The 23,882-nt window shown below is 49.7% G+C and overlaps 1 protein-coding gene across 1 annotated transcript in view; it reads left to right on the top strand.

The window, feature by feature from the left end:
* Positions 1 to 15,975, top strand: part of LOC147110218 (rap guanine nucleotide exchange factor 2-like) — a 113,325-nt gene extending 97,350 nt beyond the window's left edge. The window contains exons 18-20 of the mRNA XM_086004126.1: positions 338 to 490; positions 13,162 to 13,396; positions 14,343 to 15,975. Of these exons, the coding sequence (XP_085860252.1) occupies positions 338 to 490; positions 13,162 to 13,396; positions 14,343 to 14,688 (734 nt within the window). The 3' untranslated portion in view covers positions 14,689 to 15,975. The remainder of the gene's footprint in view (positions 1 to 337; positions 491 to 13,161; positions 13,397 to 14,342) is intronic.
* Positions 15,976 to 23,882: the final 7,907 nt, after the last annotated feature.

Genomic DNA, 23,882 nt, shown 5'->3' with positions numbered 1-23,882 from the left:
CAGGCCCTCCAGGTCCCAGCTGTATCACTGTATCCATCACACAAGAACGTGCAATTTAAAGACCTCCCTCCATTTGGTAATAACATTTTAAAGAATAATTTGCTGCTCTGCTTTTGAACTAAGCGTTTGCTATTTCCCTTCCACAAAGTGTGCTTGAAAAATAACCTGTCTGCAGAGCCATTTCAGTAAAATATCAAGTGATTTTGTTCCAAAGACTTGTGAATTTGAATATCTTTTCTTTACAATTGTATATTTGTTCAGCATTATTTTGCTTTGTATGTGTTGAAATGAACAGGGTTACTTTAACTGCATTGCTACTCCAATTTCTGTCCTTCAGGTACCCATTCTCCTCAAGCTTTGAAGAAAATTCTGTCCTTGTCTGAAGAAGCAAATTTGGATCGAAATAAAAAGCAAGCAGAAGATACAATATCAAACACATCATCCCAGCTGTCGTCTCCTCCTACATCTCCTCAGACCTCGCCAAGGAAAGGTAGCATCTTAGAAAGAAAATGCACCAGACCCAAAGATGTGCCCTTCCCAAACCTATGAAAAAGCAGTGTATTTGCTAATGTGCTGTGGTACAAATACTGATAGTATTTGAGATTTCCAATCTGCTACAAGCAAATATTTTTGTCTGCTTAGCCCATATGCCCAAATCTGTCGCATCACTCCCCTCTAGTGGTTATTCATATGAAATTTGGGTCCCCACGGATGAGTACGGGCTGGGTACTCACGCGTAGGGTCAACAGAAGTGCCGGTTTCGTGCATGCACTGCGCATTCGCGGGAAACCAGTGTAATGATATCAGCAAATAGTGATGGTATTTGCCTGTTTGATTATGATGCCTTACTAGCATATTTGCCTGTGTGATTACTTATGCCTTACCAGCAGAGGGCATGTGAGAGAGAAGCAGTTTAGTTTTAGTTTCGTTTTAGATTGATCTCTAAGATGGTGTCTCCTGTAATGCTGTTAAGATAGTTAAACAAACTTTAGATTAAAATAGAATCTCTTTCATCAATGTGTCGTCATTGAACCCACAAAGAAATCAATACAACCAGAACTTCCATTCCCTTGAAAGAAGGGGTTCACAGATCGAACGCATGCACCGGAGAGGCAGCACGTATGGCTGGAACTTAGAGTCATAGGCCTAGAAATTAGCTATAGCCCCGCCAGCTCGCTGGCGGCCAGAATTTACCGCTGGGCGCGGAGCCACTCGCGCCCAGCCGATATTCAGTTTCAGCGCCCAAAGTCGAGGACGGCCGCTGTTCAAGGGTGTGGCCGCCCCTGCTTGGGGCGCTGAAACTGAATATCGGCGCGCTAGTGGCCGCAGCGCCACCCGCAGCGGAGCGGCAGGCTGCGGTACTGCAGGCCTTCCTCCCTCTCTTAAGGGGGAGGTGCCTGCAGCAGCCGGAGTCCCGATCGCGAGTGCCGGCAAAAGAGCCCGGCACAACGGAGAAGTGCCGGGCTCCCGGAAACCAGCCGGCAATGCCGCGGGGGGGGGGTGGAGGAGGCCGGGGAAGGAGGTGCGGGCAGGCGGCCGCCGAAAAAGCGGCCGGCCGCACCTTCACCTTAAAGCGCCCCACTAAGGCTGCTGTACGAACCCGGTCTCCGAATGTTATTAGCGGCTGCCACGGAAGAGGCGGCCGCTACTGAAGATGGGGATCGGGCCAGTGTCGGGGCGGAACCGGGGCGCTGCGCACACCGATGACGTCATCGGTGGCGGCGCAGCGCTAACGGCTACCGCCGCAATTAGCGCGTCAATGAAGTTCGCCCGAAGTTTGCAGACTGGCGCAGAAGCCCTCTTTGGGCGGTAACTGGGCGCAAAGCCCACTGAATTTCTAGGCCAAAGAGTCATAGAGTTATACAGCACAGAAAGAGGCCCTTCGGCCCATCGTGTCTGCGCCGTCCATCAATCCCTGTCCAGTCTAATCCCATTTTCCAGCATTTGGTCCGTAGCCTTGTATGCAATGGCATTTCAAGTGCTCATCCAAACGCTTCTTGAATGTTATGAGGGTTCCTGCCTCTACCACCCTTTCAGGCAGTGAGTTCCAGATTCCAACCACCCTCTGGGTGAAAAAGTTCCTCCTCAAATCCCCTCTAAACCTCCTGCCCCTTACCTTGAATCTATGCCCCCTTGTTATTGACCCCCCTACTAAGGGGAAAAGTTCCTCTTTATCTACCCTATCTATGCCCCTCATCATTTTGTACACCTCAATCAGGTCCCCCTCAGCCTTCTTTGCTCCAAGGAAAACAACCCCAGCCTGTTTAGTCTTTCTTCATAGCTGAGGCGCTCCATCCCAGGTAACATCCTGGTGAATCTTCTCTGCACCCTCTCCAAAGCAATCACATCCTTCCTATAGTGAGGCGACCAGAACTGCACACAGTACTCCAGCTGTGGCCTCACCAGCGTTTTGTACAGCTCCATCATAACCTCCCTGCTCTTATATTCTATGCCTCGGCTAATGAAGGCAAGTATCCCATATGCCTTTTTAACCACCTTATCTACCTGTTCCGCTGCCTTCAGGGATCTATGTACATGTACACCAAGGTCCCTCTGACCCTCTGTACTTCCTAGGGTCCTACCACTCATTGTGTATTCCCTTGCCTTATTTGTCCGTCCAAAATGCATCACCTCGCACTTTTCAGGGTTAAATTCCATTTGCCACTTTTCCGCCCATCTGACCAACCCGTTTATATCGTCCTGTAGTCTGAGGCTTTCCTCCTCGCAATTTACCACCCCACCAATTTTCGTGTCATCTGCGAACTTACTGATCATACCTTTTACATTCTCATCCAAATCATTTATGTAGATCACAAACAGCAAGGGACCCAGCACCGATCCCTGAGGTACCCCACTGGACACAGGCTTCCAGTCACAAAAGCAACCTTCGACCATCACCCTCTGCCTCCTGCCACTCAGCCAGTTTAGGATCCAACGCGCCAAGGCACCCTGGATCCCATGGGCTCTTACCTTCTTGACCAGTCTCCTATGCGGGACTTTGTCAAAAGCTTTACTGAAATCCATGTAAACCACATCCACAGCATTTCCCTCATCCACACACCTAGTCACCCCCTCGAAAAATTCAATCAGATTGGTCAGACATGATTTACCCTTGACAAAGCCATGCTGACTATCCCCGATTAATCCTTGCCTCTCCAAGTGGAGACTAATTTTGACCCTCAGAATTTTTTCCAATAATTTCCCTACCACAGATGTTAGGCTCACCGGCCTGTAATTCCCTGGTTTATCCCTGCTACCCTTCTTGAATAATGGTACTACGTTAGCTGTTCTCCAGTCCTCTGGCACATCCCCTGTGGCCAGAGAGGTTCTGAAAATTTGTGTCAGAGCCCCTGCAATCTCCTCCTTTGCCTCACACAACAGCCTGGGATACATCTCGTCCGGGCCTGGGGATTTATCCACTTTTTGGCCTGCTAAAACCGCTAGTACCTCCTCCCTCTCGATGCTAACATGTTCAAGTATGTCACAGTCCCCTTGCCCGATTTCTATGTCTATATCGTCTTTCTCCATAGTGAACACAGATGCAAAACATTCATTTAAAACCCCGCCTACATCATCTGGCTCTACACACAGATTGCCACTTTGGTCCCTAATGGGCCCTACCCTTTCCCTGGTTATCCTCTTGCCCTTAATATACTTATAAAACATCTTAGGATTTTCCTTTATTTTGCTCGCCAGTGTTATTTCATGGCCCCTCCTCGCCCTCCTAATTTCTTTTTTAAGTATGCCCCTGCACTTTTTATACTCCTCTAGGGCTTCCTCCGTCTTTAGTCTTTTGTAACTGCCAAAAGTCCCCCTTTTTTTTCCTAATGCATTTTTGTATATCCCTTGTCATCCAAGGTTCCCTTTGCTTGTTGGTCCCACCCTTGACCTTTACAGGAACATGTTGGCGTTGTACTCTCTCTATTTCCCTTCTGAAAGTCTCCCACTGCTTTGATGTGGATTTTCCTATAAGTAGCTGCTCCCAGTCCACTTTGGCCAGATCCTGCCTTATCATATTAAAATCGGCCTTCCCCCAATTTAGAACCCTTATTTCTGGGCCGTCTTTGTCTTTTTCCATGACCACCTTAAATCTCACTGAATTATGGTCACTGTCGCCAAAATGCTCTCCTACTGACACTTCCACCACTTGCCCGGCTACATTCCCTAGAATTAGGTCCAGTACCGCCCCCTCTCTTGTAGGACTTTCTACATGTTGGCTCAAAAAGCTCTCCTGGATGCACTTTAAGAATTCTGCACCCTCTAAGCCTTTCACACTCTGACTATCCCAATTAATATTGGGGAAGTTGAAATCCCCCACTATTATTACCCTATTATTTTCGCACTTCTCTGAGATTTGCCTACATATCTGTTCCTCTATCTCCCCCTGACTGTTTGGGGGCCTATAGTACACTCCCAGCAAAGTGCTTGCCCCCTTTTTGTTTTTAAGTTCTACCCATATGGCCTCATTAGAGGAACCCGCTAATATATCATCCCTCCTTACAGCAGTAATTGATTCCTTAATTAATATTGCAACGTCCCCTCCCCTTTTACACCCCCCTCTGTCTCGCCTGAAGATTCTATACCCCGGAATATTGAGCTGCCAGTCCTGACCCTCCCTCAACCATGTCTCCGTGACAGCAACAATATCGTACTCCCATGTGTTCAACAACAACTTCAGTTCATCCACCTTATTTGCAAGACTCCTTGCATTAAAATAAATGCCTTCCAGCCTTGCCATATTCCCTTTTGCCTTCACATATTTGCTCTGCCTTCCCAGCTGACTTGTTTTTTCCTCCGTATTTGGCTGTAAATCACCCCCTACTATAGTTCCACTCTGTATCCCATCCCCCTGCCAAGTTAGTTTAAACCCCCCCCAGCAGTTCCCCGCAAGGATATTGGTCCCCCTCTGGTTCAGGTGTAAACCGTCCGACTTGTACAAGTCCCACCTTTCCCAGAAGCAGACCCAGTGATCCAGGAAACTAAAGCCCTCCCTCCTGCACCATCCCTTTAGCCACGCATTCATCTGTTCTATCTTCCTATTCCTATACTCACTAGCACGTGGCACCGGGAGTAATCCAGAGATTACAACCTTTGAGGTCCTGCTCTTTAATCTTCCACCTAGCTCCCTAAATTCTTGCTGCAGGACCTCATCCCTCTTTTTACCTATGTCGTTGGTACCAATGTGGACCACGACCTCTGGCTGTTCACCCTCCCCCTCCAGAATGCCCTGCAGCCGCTCAGTGACATCCTTGACCCTGGCATCAGGGAGGCAACAAACCATCCTGGATTCACGTCTATGGCCACAGAAACGCCTATCTGTTCCCCTTACTATAGAACCCCTACCACTATTGCTCTCCCACTCTTTTTCCTCCCTTCCTGGGCAGCAGGAGCACCCCCAGTGCCAGGAAGTTGGCTGCTGCTGCCTTCCCCTGGTGAGTCATCCCCCTCAACAGTGTCCAAATCGGTATACCTGTTTCTTCTTTCTTCTTTTTTACAGGTTTCTCCAGGAGGGTAAGTCTCCAGCAGCTACGCTTTTAAAAAGCAGTCGCAAGGCCTGCTTTTAACAAGGTAAGTGGTGTATTAAGTAAAATTAAAACATTTTTTCCACAGGTTTTTTATTTTTAAATACTTTAAAGAAAGGTAAGTTTGTTTTTAGCCCCGTTAAAAAGTGTAATTAATTTTTTCAAAAATTTAAATTACTGTTTAAAATAGTTATTTTATGTAATTTATAGTTATTTTTAAAATGTGATTTAAAAAAAAAATGTATTTGAAGTTTTAGTTATGTTTTGGGGCCGATCTCTAATTCATAGATTTGACAAGTCTTCCTGTCAAATCTATGAATAGAGATTCCCTGCTACGATTGGCTCTCCATGGCCCACATGATCCCAGGGGACACTTCGAACTAACTGCGCCCCTGGGATACACAAGCACTGCGCGCCGGCAGTTGAAGGAGGCCCAGGATCGGAATCCGATGCGGGCCCACAGCACAACGGCTGACGCGCTAGGTAAGTGCAGGTCGGGAGCTTGCACCCGCGGAAAGCCTCCAACCCAAATTTCTGGCCCATTATGTGCATTACCATGTCAATGGAAGAAGTGTGGTGTTTGCTAGTTTTAAGCAGCCCAATGTCTATCTTGCTTGAAACAGAAAGGAGCTCCTCAGAGTATGATGATAAACATGGCTGTACTGACAAATAGCAAAACTAGGTCCTTTGCAGTCAGAATCAGGGGAATTTATAATGGGGAACAAAGACATGGCAGACCAATTAAGTACATACTTTGGTTCTGTCTTCACAAAGGAGGGCACAAATAAACTCCCAGAGATGTCGGGAAACATAGGGTCTAATGAGAGGGAGGAACTGAATGAAATCAGTATTTGTAGGGAAATGGTGTTAGGGAAATTGACGGGATTGAAGGCCAATAAATCCCCAGGGCCTGATAATCTACATCCTAGGGTACTTAAGGAAGTGGCCCTAGAAATAGTAGATGCATTGCTGGTCATCTTCCAAAATTCTATGGACTCTGGAACAGTTCCCATGGATTGGAAGGTAGCTAATGTAACTCCACTATTTAAAAACGGTGGGAGAGAAAAAAGGGGAATTACAGACTGGTAAGCCTGACATCGGTAGTGGGGAAAATGCTAGAGTCCATTATAAAAGATGTAATAGCAGAGCACTTGGAAAACAATGACAGGATCGGACAAAGTCAACATGGATTTACAAAAGGTAAATCATGCTTGACTAATCTACTGGAATTTTTTGAGGATGTAACTGCTAGGATAGATAAGGGAGAACCAGTGGATGTGGTGTATTTGGACTTTCAGAAGGCTTTCGATAAGGTCCCGCATAAGAGACTAGCATGCAAAGTTAAAGCACATGGGATTGGGGGTAAGGTACTGACTTGGATAGAAAACTGGTTGGCAGACAGGAAGCAAAGAGTTGGAATAAACGGGTCTTTTTCCGAGTGGAAGGCAGTGACTAGTGGGGTACCGCAGGGATCGGTGCTAGGACCCCAGTTATTCACAATATATATTAATGATCTAGACAAGGGAACTAGATGTAATATCTCCAAGTTTGCAGACGACACAAAGCTGGATGGGCGTGTGTGCTGTGAGGAGGATGCAGAGAAACTCCAGTATGATTTGGACAGGTTGGGCGATTGGGCAGATGCATGGCAGATGTAGTATAATGTGGATAAATGCGAGGTTATCCACTTTGGTGGCAAAAACAGGAAGGCAGATTATTATCTGAACAGCAATAGATTGGGAAAAGGGGAAGTGCAATGAGACCTGGGTGTCCTTGTGCAGCAATCGCTGAAGGTAAGCATGCAGGTGCAGCAGGCGGTTAAGAAGGCAAATGGTATGCTGGCCTTCATAGCGAGGGGATTCGAGTACAGGAGCAAGGATGTCTTGCTGCAGTTGTTCAGGGCCTTGGTGAGACCACACCTTGGGCTAGAAATTCGGTATCGCCCCATTTGGGACGCTAGTCCTGGCAAAGCGCAAAGTTTAGCGCCAGGCGCAATTTAGTGCCACCTAGAGCGATATTGGGTTGCAGCACCCCTGAAGGTGATTGCGGCGCTAAATCAAGCGCTGCACGAGACTCCTAAGGCGCTAACCCGGCGGCGCAACCCAATTTCGCGGCGGCGGGGCGTAGCGCAGGTGCTGTCAATAATCACTTTCCCTGAGACACACTGGCGCCGGCCAGCTCTTAAAGGGGCTGGTCAATTGGCATCAGCAGACACACTCACTGCCTTGTAGGCCTTCAAATTGGTGGGAGCCTACCTGTGGCGCACCAGCCTAGCATGACATGGAAAGGGTGAGGCAGAGGGCGGAACGCCTCACTGATGGGGCATTGGATGCTTTGGTTGGCGCAGTGGAATCAAGGCCAAGGAAGATGGTCGGAATGTGATGTATGTTTTAGACAGTCTCCCGGGTGTGAGAGGCAGTTATGTGTCAGTGTATTAGTTTTGCTTTCTGTTGCCACAGCTTTCTCATGTTTGAAGGAACCACATTTTGTGTAATGAAGCACTTTCTTCATTTACAATGGCCATGTCTGCAATTTACATGCATCTTGCCCTTCACAGGCTTGGGGGTATCAGACCGGTTCCATTCCTGTTCTTGGAATGGCAGCAAGCATTCCGTGAGAGGGGCCTAGAAGCTACTTCTGATCAGCCTCTGACGCGCAGCCTGAGAAGAGCCGCTCGCGTAGAAGTTCAGGCCAGCAGGCATCTTCTCAGCCACCGACAGAGATGTCCTGCACCTTATCTGAGGCTGCAGATCTGGCTGAAGCAGCTGGCACAGCTCAGTCACCACCTCCTTTCTAAATCACAGCCTTCTGACACACTGCTCCTCCGACATGTTCATGTAGGAAAACTGCTGTTGGAAAACCCTGCCAGCGTAAGGTCTGCTGTGGCGACGTCTGTTGGCCCTCCTCCGTCTGGCCATGCCCGTCCCCCTCTCCCAGCGTCTCAGTGTGCTTTCCAGATGATTCAGCAGCAGGACGTTCCCCTCCAATGCAGCCCCCATAATAAGTGCCCACAGGAAGGTTCCCCGTTGGTAAGGCTCACCAACAGCAAGTTGATGGTCAGAAGGCTGAAGTTCGTCTGCCTGCGCTGGCTCAGTGGTCAAATGGCTCGCAGTGTGCAGCTCAGCAACTCTTTGTAGCTCTTGAGGAAGTTGTGCTCCAAAAATGGCTGCCGGTTTTGAACCACACCAGTCCCCTTTAAATAACGCTCCTCCAGCCCAAGAGCGACTTGGTAAGGTTCCAGGTAAGCTGTCACTATTAGCGCCAGACGCTACGGAGGGGGGCGCCACTGAATTTCCGGTCCGGGGCGCCCAAAATGCATTGCACACTCAAATGACGTCATAATCTGCCTGCGCCCATGAGCGGGCGCTAAGATTTAGCGCCGGCGCTAAATGCATGCTCAATATGGGGCTTGGCGCCCTGCGCCCGCCCGGAAATTGGTTAGCGCCCCACTTTTCGGCCTCTTTAGGCGCTAATCGGTGGCGCTACCAACCGAATTTCTAGCCCCTTGAGTATTGTGTGCAGTTTTGGTCGCCTTATCTGAGGAAGGATGTTCTTGCCATGGAGGGAGTGCAGCGAAGATTCACCAGACTGATACCTGGGATGGCAGGAATGACATATGAAGAGAGATTGGGTCGATTAGGCTTATATTCGCTTGAGTTTAGAAGAATGAGAGGGGATCTCATTGAAACTTATAAAATTCTAACAGGACTAGACAGACTAGATGCAGGAAGGCTGTTCCCGATGGCCGGGGAGTCCAGAACCAGGGGTCACAGTCTAAGGATAAGGGGTAAGCCATTTAGGACAGAGATGAGGAGGAATTTCTTCACCCAGGGAGCAGTGAACCTGTGGAATTCTCTACCACAGAAGACAGTTGAGGCCAATTCATTAAATATATTCAAGAAGGAGTTAGAAATATTTCTTAAGGCTAAGGGGATCAAGGGATACGGGGAGAAAGCAGGACAGGGTACTGAATTTGGATGATCAGCCATGGTCACATTGAATGCCGGAGCAGGCTCGAGGGGCTGAATGGCCTACTCCTGCCCCTATCTTCTATGTTTCTATATTTTACCATAACTTTTTACATTAAACACACTATTATTCTTAATTATTGCAGTATTAAACATACCATAACATCCATTTACACACATCCAATAATATTATCTCTAATACAGCTGACTCCAGGTGCTTTGTAAATTTAATTTATTGGAATGGTGTAAATAATTCAGCTGTTTTTTTTGCCTCGTAGAAATAGTTTAAATTGCCACAGATACATTTACCTCATGTTGAAAATTTGCACCTCTTCATTTCAAACTGCAACTGACCAGCATGGCACTCAACTCCCATTGTAAATTGGGAAAAAGTCCTGTTTCTCCTGTTGCTATTTGTTGGCTCAGGTCTTGTACTGCATAATTACATGACCTTGGGATACCATTAATGTTGAAATATTTTGCCACCATCGCTGCATTGACTAATAGCTGCTTAGCTAACTAATGTAGCACGATAGAATCTAGTGTTTCACCAGTGAGTTAGACGATCTTTTAGTTCAGTCTGTATGTTTCTGTATGGAAGGATTCAATATGTACTTGAATGAAACCATCATCTCATCAGTAACATGGAACACATTATCAATAGGAATTAGACTGAATCTCCACAAGAACACAATGGAAAGCTGTCCAGTGCTGCTTTCAGGATGTTGAAAAATTAGATAAACGACTTTTTCCATTTTTAAGAATTCTGACCTCTCCCAAGCTGTACCTCATTCAATAAGCAGTGCTTATATTTTTCACTGTTATATAATTAAAGATTACTCTTAAACTACAGACTGACTCCAGATATTCACCAGAGTACATGACTGTGAAAATGAGCACTCTCCTTTCAGTAATGTTTTTATGAATATATCCTTTTTCATATTTTTCATTTGTTACTTTTAATACAAGTGTTAAAAATTGGTAGTATACAGATAACGTCCAGTATGAGGGCATGTCATTTAACAGTGTAGGCCTTAACCCATGCCAGGATATGGCAGTATCTGATGCACTGTGAATTTGTTGGTTAGAGTACATGGCATAGTTATTGTGTAAAAGTGTGGAATGGTTGCCTTTGTATGTACAGTACCGGTATTTCATGTCGTAGACAATCTTGTAGCTATTATTTTTAATGGGTGGGAGAAAAATTGGGCTTTCTGCTAACTAATTATTTCTGGTTAAAAGTCCCGAAGAACTTCCTCTGAATTAGTCAGACTAACTTCACCACTGAAAAAGTTGTCTGGATAAATGAGAGCCTGCTTCTGTTCAAGGGAGATACAGCAAGCGTCAGATTTGGTTTCTAAATTGGTTTTCTCATCCTGTTTGTCAGGTGCCAGTAAGCTGAGATCTCATTGGCTCCAGACAGTCGGACCTATCAGGCTCTTCATCCTCTCTTGGAAGTGAAAACAGGAACAAGAATAACAATGCCCCATGGACCTATGGGATAAGTGGGGTTGCTGTGCAAAGCCAGATTGGCGAGGGGATTCAGCAACCTTTTACTGTATTCAACTGAAACATGACAGAACAGGAATCTAATTAGCCAAGATAAGTATGACTAGATGACAGTATAATACATAAGAAAATAAGAAATAGGAGCAGGAATAGGACACTTGGCATTTCAACTGTCTTACCCTTTAATTTATTTTTCCAGTCCACTTTAGCCAGTTAGTCACAGAGTGATAGAGTTTTACAGCACAGAAAGAGGCCCTTCGGCCCATCGTGTCTGCGCTGGGCATCAAGCCCTGTCTGTTCTAATCCCATTTTCCAGCACTTGGTCCGTAGCCTTGTATGCTATGGCATTTCAAGTGCTCATCTAAATGCTTCTTGAGTGTTGTGAGGGTTCCTGCCTCTACCACCCTTTCAGGCAGTGAGTTCCAGATTCCAACCATCCAGGGTGAAAACATTTTTCTTCAAATCCCCTCTGAACCTCCTGCCCCTTACCTTGAAACTATGTCCCCTGGTTATTGACCCGTCTACTAAGGAGAAAAGTTATTTTCTATCTACCCTATCTATGCCCCTCATAATTTTGTACACCTCAATCAGGTCCCCCTCAGCCTTATCTGCTCTAAGGAAAACAATCCAGTCTCTCTTCATAGCTGAAACGCTCCAGCCCAGGTAACACCCTGGTGAATCTCCTCCGAACCCTCTCTAATGCAATCGCATCCTTCCTGCAGTGTGGTGACCAGAACTGCACACAGTATTCCAGCTGTGGCCTAAAAGCTCCAGCATAACCTCCCTGCTCTTATATTCTATGCCTCGGCTAATGAAGGCAAGTATCCCATATGCCTTCTTAACCACCTTATCTACCTGTCCTGCTGCCTTCAGGGATTTATGTACATGCACACCAAGGTCCCTCTGATCCTCTGTCCTTCCTAAGGTCCTACCATTCATTGCGTATTCCCTTGCCTTGTTAGTCCTCCCAAAATGCATCACCGGACAGTTTTCAGGGTTAAATTCCATTTTAACATTGAAACAGATGTTTCAGGACCATCAGTTTTTTACACCCTCTGCCTCAGTTCGGGTATCAGTTTTCCTTGTGGCCTTATTGCCTTTGTATACCCTTCTCATATAGTGTCCGTCACTGCCCCATTAATGGTTTCTTCTTTTAATTCAGGATATATGATAATACCCGTTTATATGTGTCTCTTCTTGTGGGGTAAAGCAGAAGTCAATATCCGTGATGGCACAGGAGGTGAGGGCGGGAAATTCGGTTGACTTGTGCCTCCTGCAAAGCAACTAGCGCCTGCGTGCGGCGCCACCAACGCCCCCCGCGAAATTCAGCAGGAGGTTTGCGGCGGTGATGACCGTTAGCGCGGCGCTGCGCTGCCGGCAATGACGTCATCGCCTTGCGCAACGCCCCACTTACGCCCTGGCCGCGCTCTTCGATAGCGCCCCCTGACTTACCACCGGACATTATGTCCGACAGGGTCAGGGGGGCCTACCTGCTGCTGGGGCAGCACAAGTTAAAAGGGAGGTGCCAGGCAGCCATTTTTGTTGCTTGCCGTCTGACAGCACCTGCCCCCGCTGCTGTCCCCAGCCTTCTATGTAGCCCCCCCGCAGGGTGCCGGCTGCATTCCGTGAGTCCGGCACTTCTCTTGAGCGCCGGGCTCTTTTGCCGGCATTCCAATCCCTGGTTGCCCAGCTGGGCCCCGGGTCGCGCTGCACTAGGCCCCCCCCCTTTAATAAAGGGAGGAAGTCCTGCAGTACTGCTGCACGTAGCGCTGTGATATTCACCCGCAGCGCCCCAAGAGGGAGGCGGGGCGCTTCCAGTAGCACCCCGCCCCCCTCTTGGGGCACTACCAGTGAATTTCGGGCGCAGGGGTGCTAATTTTTTCGGGGCGTGACCCAATTTTTCCCCCTCGGTGTCTGTAGATGTGTTTGGACCTGAATGGCATTGTTTTTGTTCGGTGGAGATCCTTTATTCGGGTGGCTTCCTCCAGTATACTGATTTTATAACAGTCCAGGTTTAATGAATAAGTTAATTAGTGCGATGGATATGAAGCAATACTTTAATACTAATGAAATTCAGATTATTTCTCTTCCCCAGCTCTTCCATGTACATAACTGGTATTAAAATTTGGCTCCTGTCTAATTCGAATCTTTCTATTTCCCAGGTTTTGCTTTGGCACCAAGTCCTCCTGCGGATAATTTTTCAGCCTCTGGTCACAGTGAAATTTCCTCCCACTCCAGCATTGTCAGCAATTCCTCCTTCGACTCAGGATCTGTCAGCCTCCATGATGACCGGCGACAGCGACATTGTGTCAGTGTTGGAGATTCACATTTAGGCTTGGGTATAGAAAGAAGACTGGAAAGGCGATCAGCAGTTGACCCAGATCAATCCTGTATCAGGTTGGAGCAAGTTTTTGTTGTTTTTCAAACACTTAGCTATGGTTTGAAGTGCTGCAATGATAAAAAGTTTGCTATTCTAGTGTTTGCTGCATTCGAGTCTAAGGTGACGGCTAATTCTGCGTCATTTAGTTTCCAACTAGCTCATTAAGTAGGTGGTTTGCTGGAGGTGAAAACATGCACTCTGTCCTGTACTTGTAGCCTTTAGCCAAGCATATGAGGAACATTGCCACTGCAAACAGTGGCAGCTTCTGCAGAACAACTCACTGGCTATTATCTTAATTATGAGGGGTAGGAGCCAACTTTGGCATTCACTGTTATAAACGGTAGCGTAGTGGTAGTGTCAGTAGTAATCCGGAGGCCTGGACTAATGACGTGAGTTCAAATCCCACCATGGCAGCTCGGGAATTTAACTTCAGTTAATTTAAAAAATCTGGAATAAAAAGCTAGTATCAGTAATGGTGACCATGAAACTATCAGATTGTTGTAAAAACCCATCTGGTTCACTAATGTCCTTGAAGGAAATCTGCCGTCCTTACCTGCTCTGGCCGATATGCGACTCCAGACCCACAGCAATGTGGATGACTCTTAACTGCCCTCTGAAATGGCCGAGCAAGCCACTCAGTTGTAACAAACCGCTACGGAACACAATAATAATTCTTTCTCTCCCTCCCCCCCCCCCCACCCAATAATTTGACTGAAGATCAGGAAATCAGTGATTTGGGAATTGTGATGTGAACACATGCCTGCACTCCATGGTGCTGATGCTCCGATAGTAATTTAAATTTAAGGAGTCCAATCGGGAGCAATGTGATCATTATACTTTTTTCCTTTAATGAATATTGTAACGGTTGAGCTAACTTTCAATCTGTGGAATATCATTTAAATGTGAGACTGTAATTTTCATTATTTTTTCCCAACATTTAAATCAGTGCTTTCTCTTATTTAGTTCCCAGACATCAACAAGCACAGAGGGCAGAGGAAGTCTGTCTGCAGGAGCGGCAGTACTGTCTTCACCGAGTATGGAGGAGTTAACCCAGGACCAGGGAGATCGAACTTCTCTTGATGCAGCAGACAGTGGGCGAGGAAGTTGGACTTCTTGTTCAAGCGGATCTCATGATAATATCCAAACAATTCAGCACCAGAAAAGCTGGGAGATGCTCAGTAGTTTGGGGAATCTTCATTATGAGAGCTCTGCTGAAGGAACAGGACTAACAAACATGTGGGCTACAGGTGTCGAGAATTCCAAAGATTCACGACCCTCTGAGAGAAGAAATTCCTCATCTCCGTTTTAACTGCTTTCTCAACCTGCCCTGCCACCTTCAACGATTTGTGCACGTATACCCCCAGGTCTCTCTCTTCATACACCCCCTTTGGGATTGTACCCTTTAGTTTAGATTGCCTCTCCTCGGTCTTCCTACCAAAATATCACTTCGCACTTTTCTGCGTTAAATTTCATTTGCCACGTGTCCGCCCATTTCACCAGCCTAGCTATGTCTTCTTGAAGTCTATCACTAGCCTCCTCACTGTTCGCTATACTTCCAAGTTTTGTCAATAACCAGTGGTCATAGATTTAAAATCATTGGCAAAAGATTTTGACAGGACATGAGAAATGTTTTCACTCCGGGTGTTGTCGGGATCAGTAACGCTCCACCTGAAAAGATGGTGGAAGCTGATTCCATAACTAATTTGAAAAGGGAGTTGGACAGGTACTTGAGAATGGGGAACTTACAGGGTTCTGGATATAAAGCAGGGGTGTGGGACTAAACACGGCTGACCTTTCAAAGAGCCAGTATAGGCACGATGTGCCAAATGGCGGCCTCCTGTGAGGCAAGTTTCTGTGATACTATGAAACCAGAGAACTGAGCGGAGTGGATAATGTAGATCAAGCAGGTTATTCATTTAACTTGTGAGCATATAACTAGGCCACGCTATCCTCCTTCCCCTCCCCGTATCCAGGAAAATATCCTGATCCTATCAGCTGTCAACACTTAAGTGCTAACAAAATTCTAAACTCTTTAAGATCCTGACTGTATTTACCCTGTACTGTGCCATACTTGCAACTACTATGTAATGCAGCCTGTAATAAGCCAAAGTCAAGAAAGTGTATGAACTTTACTGAATTTAGTTTTTCAAAACTTTAAAAGTAGCCTTAAATAAGACTTTAAACAGAAAGGATTTTCCCTGCACAGTTGTAGATTTGTATCAGTATATCAGTTAACATTAAAAAAAACTGGCGAATTATCTGGTTAGGAATGGAATTAAGGGCTCCAAGTACAGATTGAGATGATCAAATGTTCTGTGGATCATTTTGACCATGTGAAAAAAGACTAGTAATCTAATATGGGATGTAAGATTAGGTAAGTAGTTAGAAATATTATGGGGGTGGTGGGGTGGGATTAAATGGGTAGGATAAGGTATGTGACACAATGAATTGTACATCGACTGTAGAGGAATTGGACTTGGTGGGTTGAATAGCCATTTTTGTCCCATAGTCTCTTGTTTTTGTTTTGTGTGTCTCCAGTTCTCCATTGTGTCTTCTAAGATTTTTCCAAATAAAAGGATGTGATCTTAAAATCTGAGTCTGTATCACCAGATCATTTAAAGATTTTAAAATGTTAAGATTAAATAAAATAGTGAGCCAGTGCCAAGTAATTGAAAAGATATGGAAATGGGCTGCCAGAAACCAGATTGTGACAACCGATGTCCAGTAATTTTGTTCTGAAATAATGGCAAACTTACTTAGAAAATTAATAACTTAGTGGCCCAGAATTAGCTGTCAGCAGCAAATGACCAGTGCCAGCTGTTCATTACACTTACAACTGCCCACAGGCTTTCTATGGCATTCAATGGTGGTCGGGGGCGGGTGGCGAGGTCCGATGGTGGGGGTGGGGGGCTGCTGGGGAAGGTCCAATGGAGGTCGGGGGCGGGTGGCGAGGTCCGATGGTGGGGGGGCTGCTGGGGAAGGTCCAATGGTGGTCGGGGGCGGGTGGCGAGGTCCGATGGTGAGGGGTGGGGGAGCTGCTGGGGAATGTCCAATGGTGGTCGGGGGCGGGTGGTGAGGTCCGATGGTGGGGGTACGGGGTGGGGGGCTGCTGGGGAATGTCCAATGGTGGTCGAGGGCGGGTGGCGAGGTCCGATGGTGGGGGTGCGGGGTGGGGGGCTGCTGGGGAATGTCCAATGGTGGTCGGGGGTGGGTGGCGAGGTCCGATGGTGGGGGTGGGGGGTGGGGGGGCTGCAGGGGAATGTCCAACGGTGGTCGGGGGTGGGTGGCAAGGTCCGATGGTGGGGGTGGGGGGACTGCTGGGGAAGGTCCAATGGTGGTCGGGGGTGGATGGCGAGGTCCGATGGTGGGGGTGGGGGGTGGGGGGGCAGCTGGGGAATGTCCAATGGTGGTCGGGGGCGGGTGGCGAGGTCCGATGGTGGGGGTTGGGGGGTGGGGGAGCAGCTGGGGAATGTCCAATGGTGGTCGGCGACGGGTGGCGAGGTCCGATGGTGGGGGCGGGGGTGGGGGAGCTGCTGGGGAATGTCCAATGGTGGTCGGGGGCGGGTGGCGAGGTCCGATGGTGGGGGTGGGGGAGCAGCTGGGGAATGTCCAATGGTGGTCGGGGGCGGGTGGCGAGGTCCAATGGTGGGGGCGGGGGCTGGGGGAGCTTCTGGGGAATGTCCAATGGTGGTCGGGGGCAGGTGGCGAGGTCCGATGGTGGTGGTGGGGGGGCTGCTGGGGAAGGTCCAATGGTGGTCGGGGGTGGGTGGCGAGGTCCGATGGTGGGGGTGGGGGATGGGGGGACTGCTGGGGAATGTCCAATGGTGGTCGGGGGCGGGTGGCGAGGTCCGATGGTGGGGGTGGGGGAGCTGCTGGGGAAGCTCCAATGGTGTTCGGGGGTGGGTGGCAAGGTCCGATGGTGGGCGTGGGGGGGGCAGCTGGGGAAGGTCCAATGGTGGTTGGGGGCGGGTGGCGAGGTCCGATGGTGGGGGTGGGGGGGCTGCTGGGGAAGATCCAATGGTGGTCGGGGGCGGGTGGCGAGGTCCGATGGTGGGGGTGGGGGGGAAGCTGGGGAATGTCCAATGGTGGTTGGGGGCGGGTGGCGAGGTCCGATGGTGGGGGTGGGGGGGCTGCTGGGGAATGTCCAATGGTGGTCGGGGGGGGGTGGGTGGCGAGGTCCGATGGTGGGGGTGGGGCGGCTGCTGGGGAAGATCCAATGGTGGTCGGGGGCGGGTGGCGAGGTCCAATGGTCGGGGTGGAGGGTGGGGGGCTGCTGGGGAATGTCCAATGGTGGTCGGGGGCGGGTGGCGAGGTCCGATGGTGGGGGTGGTGGGTGGGGGAGCTGCTGGGGAAGGTCCAATGGTGGTCGGGGGCGGGTGGCGAGGTCCGATGGTGGTCGTGGGGGGTCGGGGAGCTGCTGGGGAATGTCCAATGGTGGTTGGGTGTGGGTGGCGAGGTCCGATGGTGGGGGCGGGGTGTGGGGAGAGCTGCTGGGGAATGTCCAATGGTGGTTGGGGCGGGTGGCGAGGTCCGATGGTGGGGGCGGGGGAGCTGCTGGGGAATGTCCAATGGTGGTTGGGGGCGGGTGGCGAGGTCCGATGGTGGGGGTGGGGGGTGGAGGAGCAGCTGGGGAATGTCCAATGGTGGTCGGGGGCGGGTGGCGAGGTCCGATGGTGGGGGCGGGGGCTGGGGGAGCTTCTGGGGAATGTCCAATGGTGGTCGGGGGCAGGTGGCGAGGTCCGATGGTGGTGGTGGGGGGGCTGCTGGGGAAGGTCCAATGGTGGTCGGGGGCAGGTGGCGAGGTCCGATGGTAGGGGGTGGAGGAGCAGCTGGGGAATGTCCAATGGTGGTCGGGGGCGGGTGGCGAGGTCCGATGGTGGGGGCGGGGGCTGGGGGAGCTTCTGGGGAATGTCCAATGGTGGTCGGGGGCAGGTGGCGAGGTCCGATGGTGGTGGTGGGGGGGCTGCTGGGGAAGGTCCAATGGTGGTCGGGGGCAGGTGGCGAGGTCCGATGGTAGGGGGTGGAGGAGCAGCTGGGGAATGTCCAATGGTGGTCGGGGGCAGGTGGCGAGGTCCGATGGTGGGGGCGGGGGCTGCGGGAGCTTCTGGGGAATGGCCAATGGTGGTCGGGGGCAGGTGGCGAGGTCCGATGGTGGTGGTGGGGGGGCTGCTGGGGAAGGTCCAATGGTGGTCGGGAGTGGGTGGCGAGGTCCGATGGTGGGGGTGGGGGTGGGGGAGCTGCTGGGGAAGGTCCAATGGTGGTCGGGGGCGGGTGGCGAGGTCCGATGGTGGGGGTGGGGGTGGGGGAGCTGCTGGGGAAGGTCCAATGGTGGTTGGGGGGGGGTGGCGAGGTCCGATGGTGGGGGTGGTGGGTGGGGGAGCTGCTGGGGAAGGTCCAATGGTGGTCGGGGGCGGATGGCGAGGTCCGATGTCGGGGGTGGGGGGGCTGCTGGGGAAGGTCCAATGGTGGTCGGGGGCGGGTGGCGAGGTCCGATGGTGGTCGTGGGGGGTGGGGGAGCTGCTGGGGAATGTCCAATGGTGGTCGGGGGTGGGTGGCGAGGTCCGATGGTGGGGGCGGGGGGTGGGGGAGCTGCCGGGGAATGTCCAAAGGTGGTCGGCGGCGGGTGGCGAGGTCCGATGGTGGGGGTGGGGGTCGGGGGAGCTGCTGGGGAATGTCCAATGGTGGTCGGTGGCGAGGTCCGATGGTGGTCGTGGGGGGTGGGGGTGCTGCTGGAGAAGGTCCAATGGTGGTCGGGGGCGGGTGGTGAGGTCCGATGGTGGGGGTGGGGGTGGGGCGAGCTGCTGGGGAATGTCAATGGTGGTCGGGGCGGGTGGCGAGGTCTGATGGTGGTCATGGGGGGGCTGCTGGGGAAGGTCCAATGGTGGTCGGGGGCGGGTGGCAAGGTCTGATGGTGGGGGTGGGGGGGTTGCTGGAGAAGGTCCAATGCTGTTTGGGTGGTGGTGGGGGGCGAGGTCCGATGGTGGGGGCGGGGGGCGGGGGAGCTTCTGGGGAATGTCCAATGGTGGTCGGGGGCGGGTGGCGAGGTCCGATGGTGGTTGTGGGGGGCGGGGGTTGGGGGGGGGCTGCTGGGGAAGGTCCAATGGTGGTCGGGGGCGGGTGGCGAGGTCCGATGGTGCGGGTGGGGGGTGGGGGGGCTGCTGGAGAATGTCCAATGGTGGTTGGGTGGTGGTGGAGGGCGTTGAATGGTGGCCAGTTGTAGGGGTTTACCGGGTAGCTTGTTGGACCTGTAGGAAGCACTCCTGCTCCTCCTGGCCCACAAACAGTGCTGTAAAGGCACTTACCTCATGGATTCAGCCCTTCTCGCCTCCTTTCATCTGCCAGGTTTCCCGAAGCCTGGGAAACCTGGCTGACACGAGTTTAAAAATAGGATGACTGTTATAAAGAGGCTGCGGGCCTTCATTTTAATATTTAAATTACCAACCCACCTCCTGGGAGTGGATTGGTCGCGCGCCCCTCGTCCCGCCTCCGCTAAAACTGGAAGTGGGTGAGTTGTGTTCCTTTTCACAATTTTTGAATTTTAACCTCTGACCTGACCCCAAACGCCAAACCCACCCCCCCCCCGCCCCCGCCAACCTGTTTTTGGGAATTAAGGTTCAGCCTACAGAGTCTGAACTAGGAAGTGTAAGTTAGAATAGTTAATTCAGTGCCAAATCATTTACAGAAATTAAATAAAGAGAGGGAAAGAAAATTGGGATTAAGAGAGATAAAAGAGACAGAAAGAAAAAGTTTTTAAAAATTATTTGAGGTTTTTAATTTTTTTAAATCTCCAAAAGTAATTAAAATCTGAAGGGATGAAACTCCACACTTGTAAAAGTTAGTTTTCATTGGCAGAGGTTGTTTGGCAGTAATTAAGACTTGTCATGCAGTTACTGGCAAGTTTAGTGGGTATCTATCAGGTAGGTACCGCAACTTCACTCCTTTCCATGTGTTTCAGTACTGAGTATCTCAATGAGATACCAGTATAGCGCAGCTTCTGGAGGAGCAGGGCAACTCGGATGGCAACTTCCTGATTTTAGCGTTTAACTGCATGTGTGCAGTCACTGGAAGTTGCTGTCCAATTTACTCAAGAACGTGAGCGCTGTGATAGCCTTACTATTTACCGCAAAATCCAGGCCATTAAAAACATTAATTAGGGATGTGAAGGTATAAGCCATATTCAGAAAAAATACCCCATTCTATGAAAGAATTCTGGCCTTTGTAACATGACAAACTGGGATTGAAAATCTAAAAACCTAACAATGGAAAAGCTGTGAACAGCATTCAGGCTATTGAGGTAAGATAAGTTGTTGACACTGAATCAATAGCCTTGTTGAAACAGAAGGTTAAAGGTTCCTGAAGTCTGCAGCTTTGGAAAGAACACAATGGTACACCCTGTAAAGGTGTCTTAAACCAACACTTCAGAAAGAAACACAGAAAATTAAGAAACATATGCCTTCATAAAAATGACATCAAATGAAACGCTGGAGACACGAGTCTGTGTTACAACCAACTGAGGTAACTAAGAAGACAATGGTGCACCTGGTTGAGGTATTTTTAATTTACACATCGTAAAAAGACACAAACAGAAGACTTTGGTAAGAATGACATCAAATAGATACACCTGCTCCACACCGTTTTTTATGATAAGCTTCAAACACCTAAAGTTAGAGACACAATTCTTAATGCTACCAGCTGAACTGACCGTAAGAATAGCAGGGGTCAGCAGAAAAATGACTAGAGATAATGAGTTTACATCAGCAGAAAACTTCAAAGGAAATACCACTGCAAAAGGGTATAAAAATTGAACTTTCAAATGGGATGATAGATTCGCTGTAAAGGGGCAAAGCGATTGTCGGCTTCAGAGCTAGCTCTGTAAGTCTTCAACTCTTTGTATCTCGGGGATCAAGGTATTGTATTTGATTTTGGTGGATATCCTGGAATAAACTAAGAACTGTAACAATGTAGCGAAGTTAAGATTTGAGAATAAGGATCTATGATAATTGAATTGTAAGCTTTTTGTATTTGGAACTGTTAATGTTGCGATTGAAACACCTACTGTACTTACATGTTGGTTCTTTAATAAATCTATATATTTTTAGAATTGTCTCACATAATACTTCTGTATCAAACTCAATCTCTGTACACTCCTTGGTGAGGAGTTGCAGAATTCTGAGGGAGTTTTCTGGACGCTCATAATATCCGGAACATTACAGCCTAGCTAAACTTAGTAAAAAAGTGCTATCTGGAGGACGGTAACATCTTCAGGTTGTTTGTTTCCTTTAGGGAGAGATAGTCTGGACCTTTAGACCCAATTAAGCGTCTTTAGGATTCAGCTACTTCAAACTTTAGTTGAAAATGAATGTCTGGTGAATACGCCTGATCCGGGGTAGCCCTAAAGGGGCTAGGACTAGTAATTATCCCTTCAGGGAAAGTGCAGTTTTAAAGAGAAAAATAAGTCAGTCATAAACATTTTATACCTGTCCCTAGGCCCACTCTTTCTTGACATTTCTAATAATAATTCAGAATTAGAATTGGCAGTATTACTTGGAGACGGAAGTGTTTACCTAATGACCATAAAAAATCACCAAAACACGTAGGGGGAGAAATTCGGTTGGTAGCGCCACCGTTTAGCGTCTAAAGAGGCCGAGAAATGGGGCGCTAGCCAATTTCCGGACGGGCGCAGCAAACCCAGTGCCTCTCCCCATATTGAGCTGACATTTAGCGCCGGCGCTAAATCTTAGCACCCGCTCACGGGCGCAGGCAGATTATGACGTCATTTGAGTGTGCAACGCCTTTTGGGCACCCCGGACCAGAAATTCAGTGGTGCCCCCCTCCGTAGCGCTTGGCGCTAATAAGGACAGCTTACCTGGAACGTTCCCCAGTCGCTCTCGGGCTGGAGGGGTGTTATTTAAAAGGGACTGGTGTGGTTTAAAAGCGGCAGCCATTTTTGGAGCACAACTTGCTCGAGAGTTACAAAGAGTCGCTGAGCTGCACACTGAGAGCCATTTGACCACTGAACCAGCGCAGGCAGGGGAACTTCAGCCTTCTGAACATCACCTTGCTGTTGGTGAGCATTTACAACGGGAAAACTTCCTGTGGGCACTTATTATGGGGGCTGCATTGGAGGGGAACGTCCTGCTGCTGTATCATCCGCAAAGGGCACTGAGACGCAGGGAGAGAGGAGCAGGCATGGCCAGACAGAGGAGGGCCAACAGACATCGCCACACCAGACCGTACGCTGGCAGGGTTTTCTGACAGCAGTTTTCCTACATGAACATGTCAGAGGAGCAGTGTATCAGAAGGCTGCGCTTTAAAAAGGAGGTGGTGACTGAGCTGTGCCACCTGCTTCAGACAGATCTGCAGCCTCAGATAAGGTGCAGGATATCTCTGTCGGTGGCTGTGAAGATGACTGTTGCCCTGAACTTCTACGCGAGCGGCTCTTTTCAGGCTGCAACTGGGGACATAGCCAGCATCTCGCAGTTTGCGGTGCATTGCTGCATCCGTCAAGTGACTGATGCCCTGTTTAAAAGGAGGCGGCAGTACATCTCCTTCCCAATGGCCCCGGACAAGCAGCGGGAGCACGCAGAGGGCTTCGCAGCAATAGCGGACTTCCCCATGGTGCAGGGTGCCATTGACTGCACGCATGTGGCTTTGCGGGTGCCTGTTTTCAATCCGGAGGAGTTCCGTAACCACAAGGGGTTCCATTCCTTGAATGTGCAGCTGGTCTGTGACCACCGACAGCTGATCCTCGCAGTGAATGTGCAGTTCCCAGGCAGAAGCCACGACGCCTTCATCCTGCGCCAGACTTCTATTGCAGACCTTTTTGAGGCCCTGGTTCACCCAGAAGGCTGGCTTCTCGGGGACAAGGGCTATCCTCTGTGCCCATGGCTGATGACCCCGCTCCGGTCACCCAGCACCCCTGCTGAAGAACGCTACAATGCGAGCCATCAGGCGACGAGGAACATTGGGAAGCACACAATCGGCGTGCTGAAGCAGCGGTTCCGCTGTCTGGACCATTCCGGAGGAGCACTGCAGTACTCGCCTGAACGAGTCTCGCACTTCGTGGTTGTTTGTTGCATGCTGCATAACCTGGCTATCCTACCTACCCAGCCATTGCCACCAGACATTGGAGCACCAGCGGAGGAGGAGGACCAAGATGGGAGGGAGGTACTAACTGGAAGGGCCGTGCGCAGAGGCTGATCAGAAGTCGCTTCTAGGCCCCTCTCACGGAATGCTTGTTGCCATTTCTGTTGTGTATGTACCTTTAAGAGAATAACTGGTCTCAGACTGCAGTACCGGCAGTGACCACCCCTGTATAAAAGGCGCTAGAGAGCCTCTGTTGGTTAGATTCGTTTATGCCTTCCACCAGTAAAGATCGTTTTGTTTTCTTTCCTGCTAGTCCGTGTCTCAATCATTCACGGACTTAACACTGGCGACGAGTAAGAAACGTACTTACCTGCAACTCGGCAGCAGCTCCGACGACATTGTTGAAGGTCGGAAGAA

Source organism: Somniosus microcephalus, chromosome 12, assembly GCF_052327205.1.
Source record: "Somniosus microcephalus isolate GS21.2 chromosome 12, FLI_Smic_1.0, whole genome shotgun sequence".
Lineage (NCBI taxonomy): Eukaryota > Metazoa > Chordata > Chondrichthyes > Squaliformes > Somniosidae > Somniosus > Somniosus microcephalus.
The sequence above is the reverse complement of the archived record's forward strand: the minus strand, read 5'-3'. Positions and strand labels throughout refer to the sequence as shown.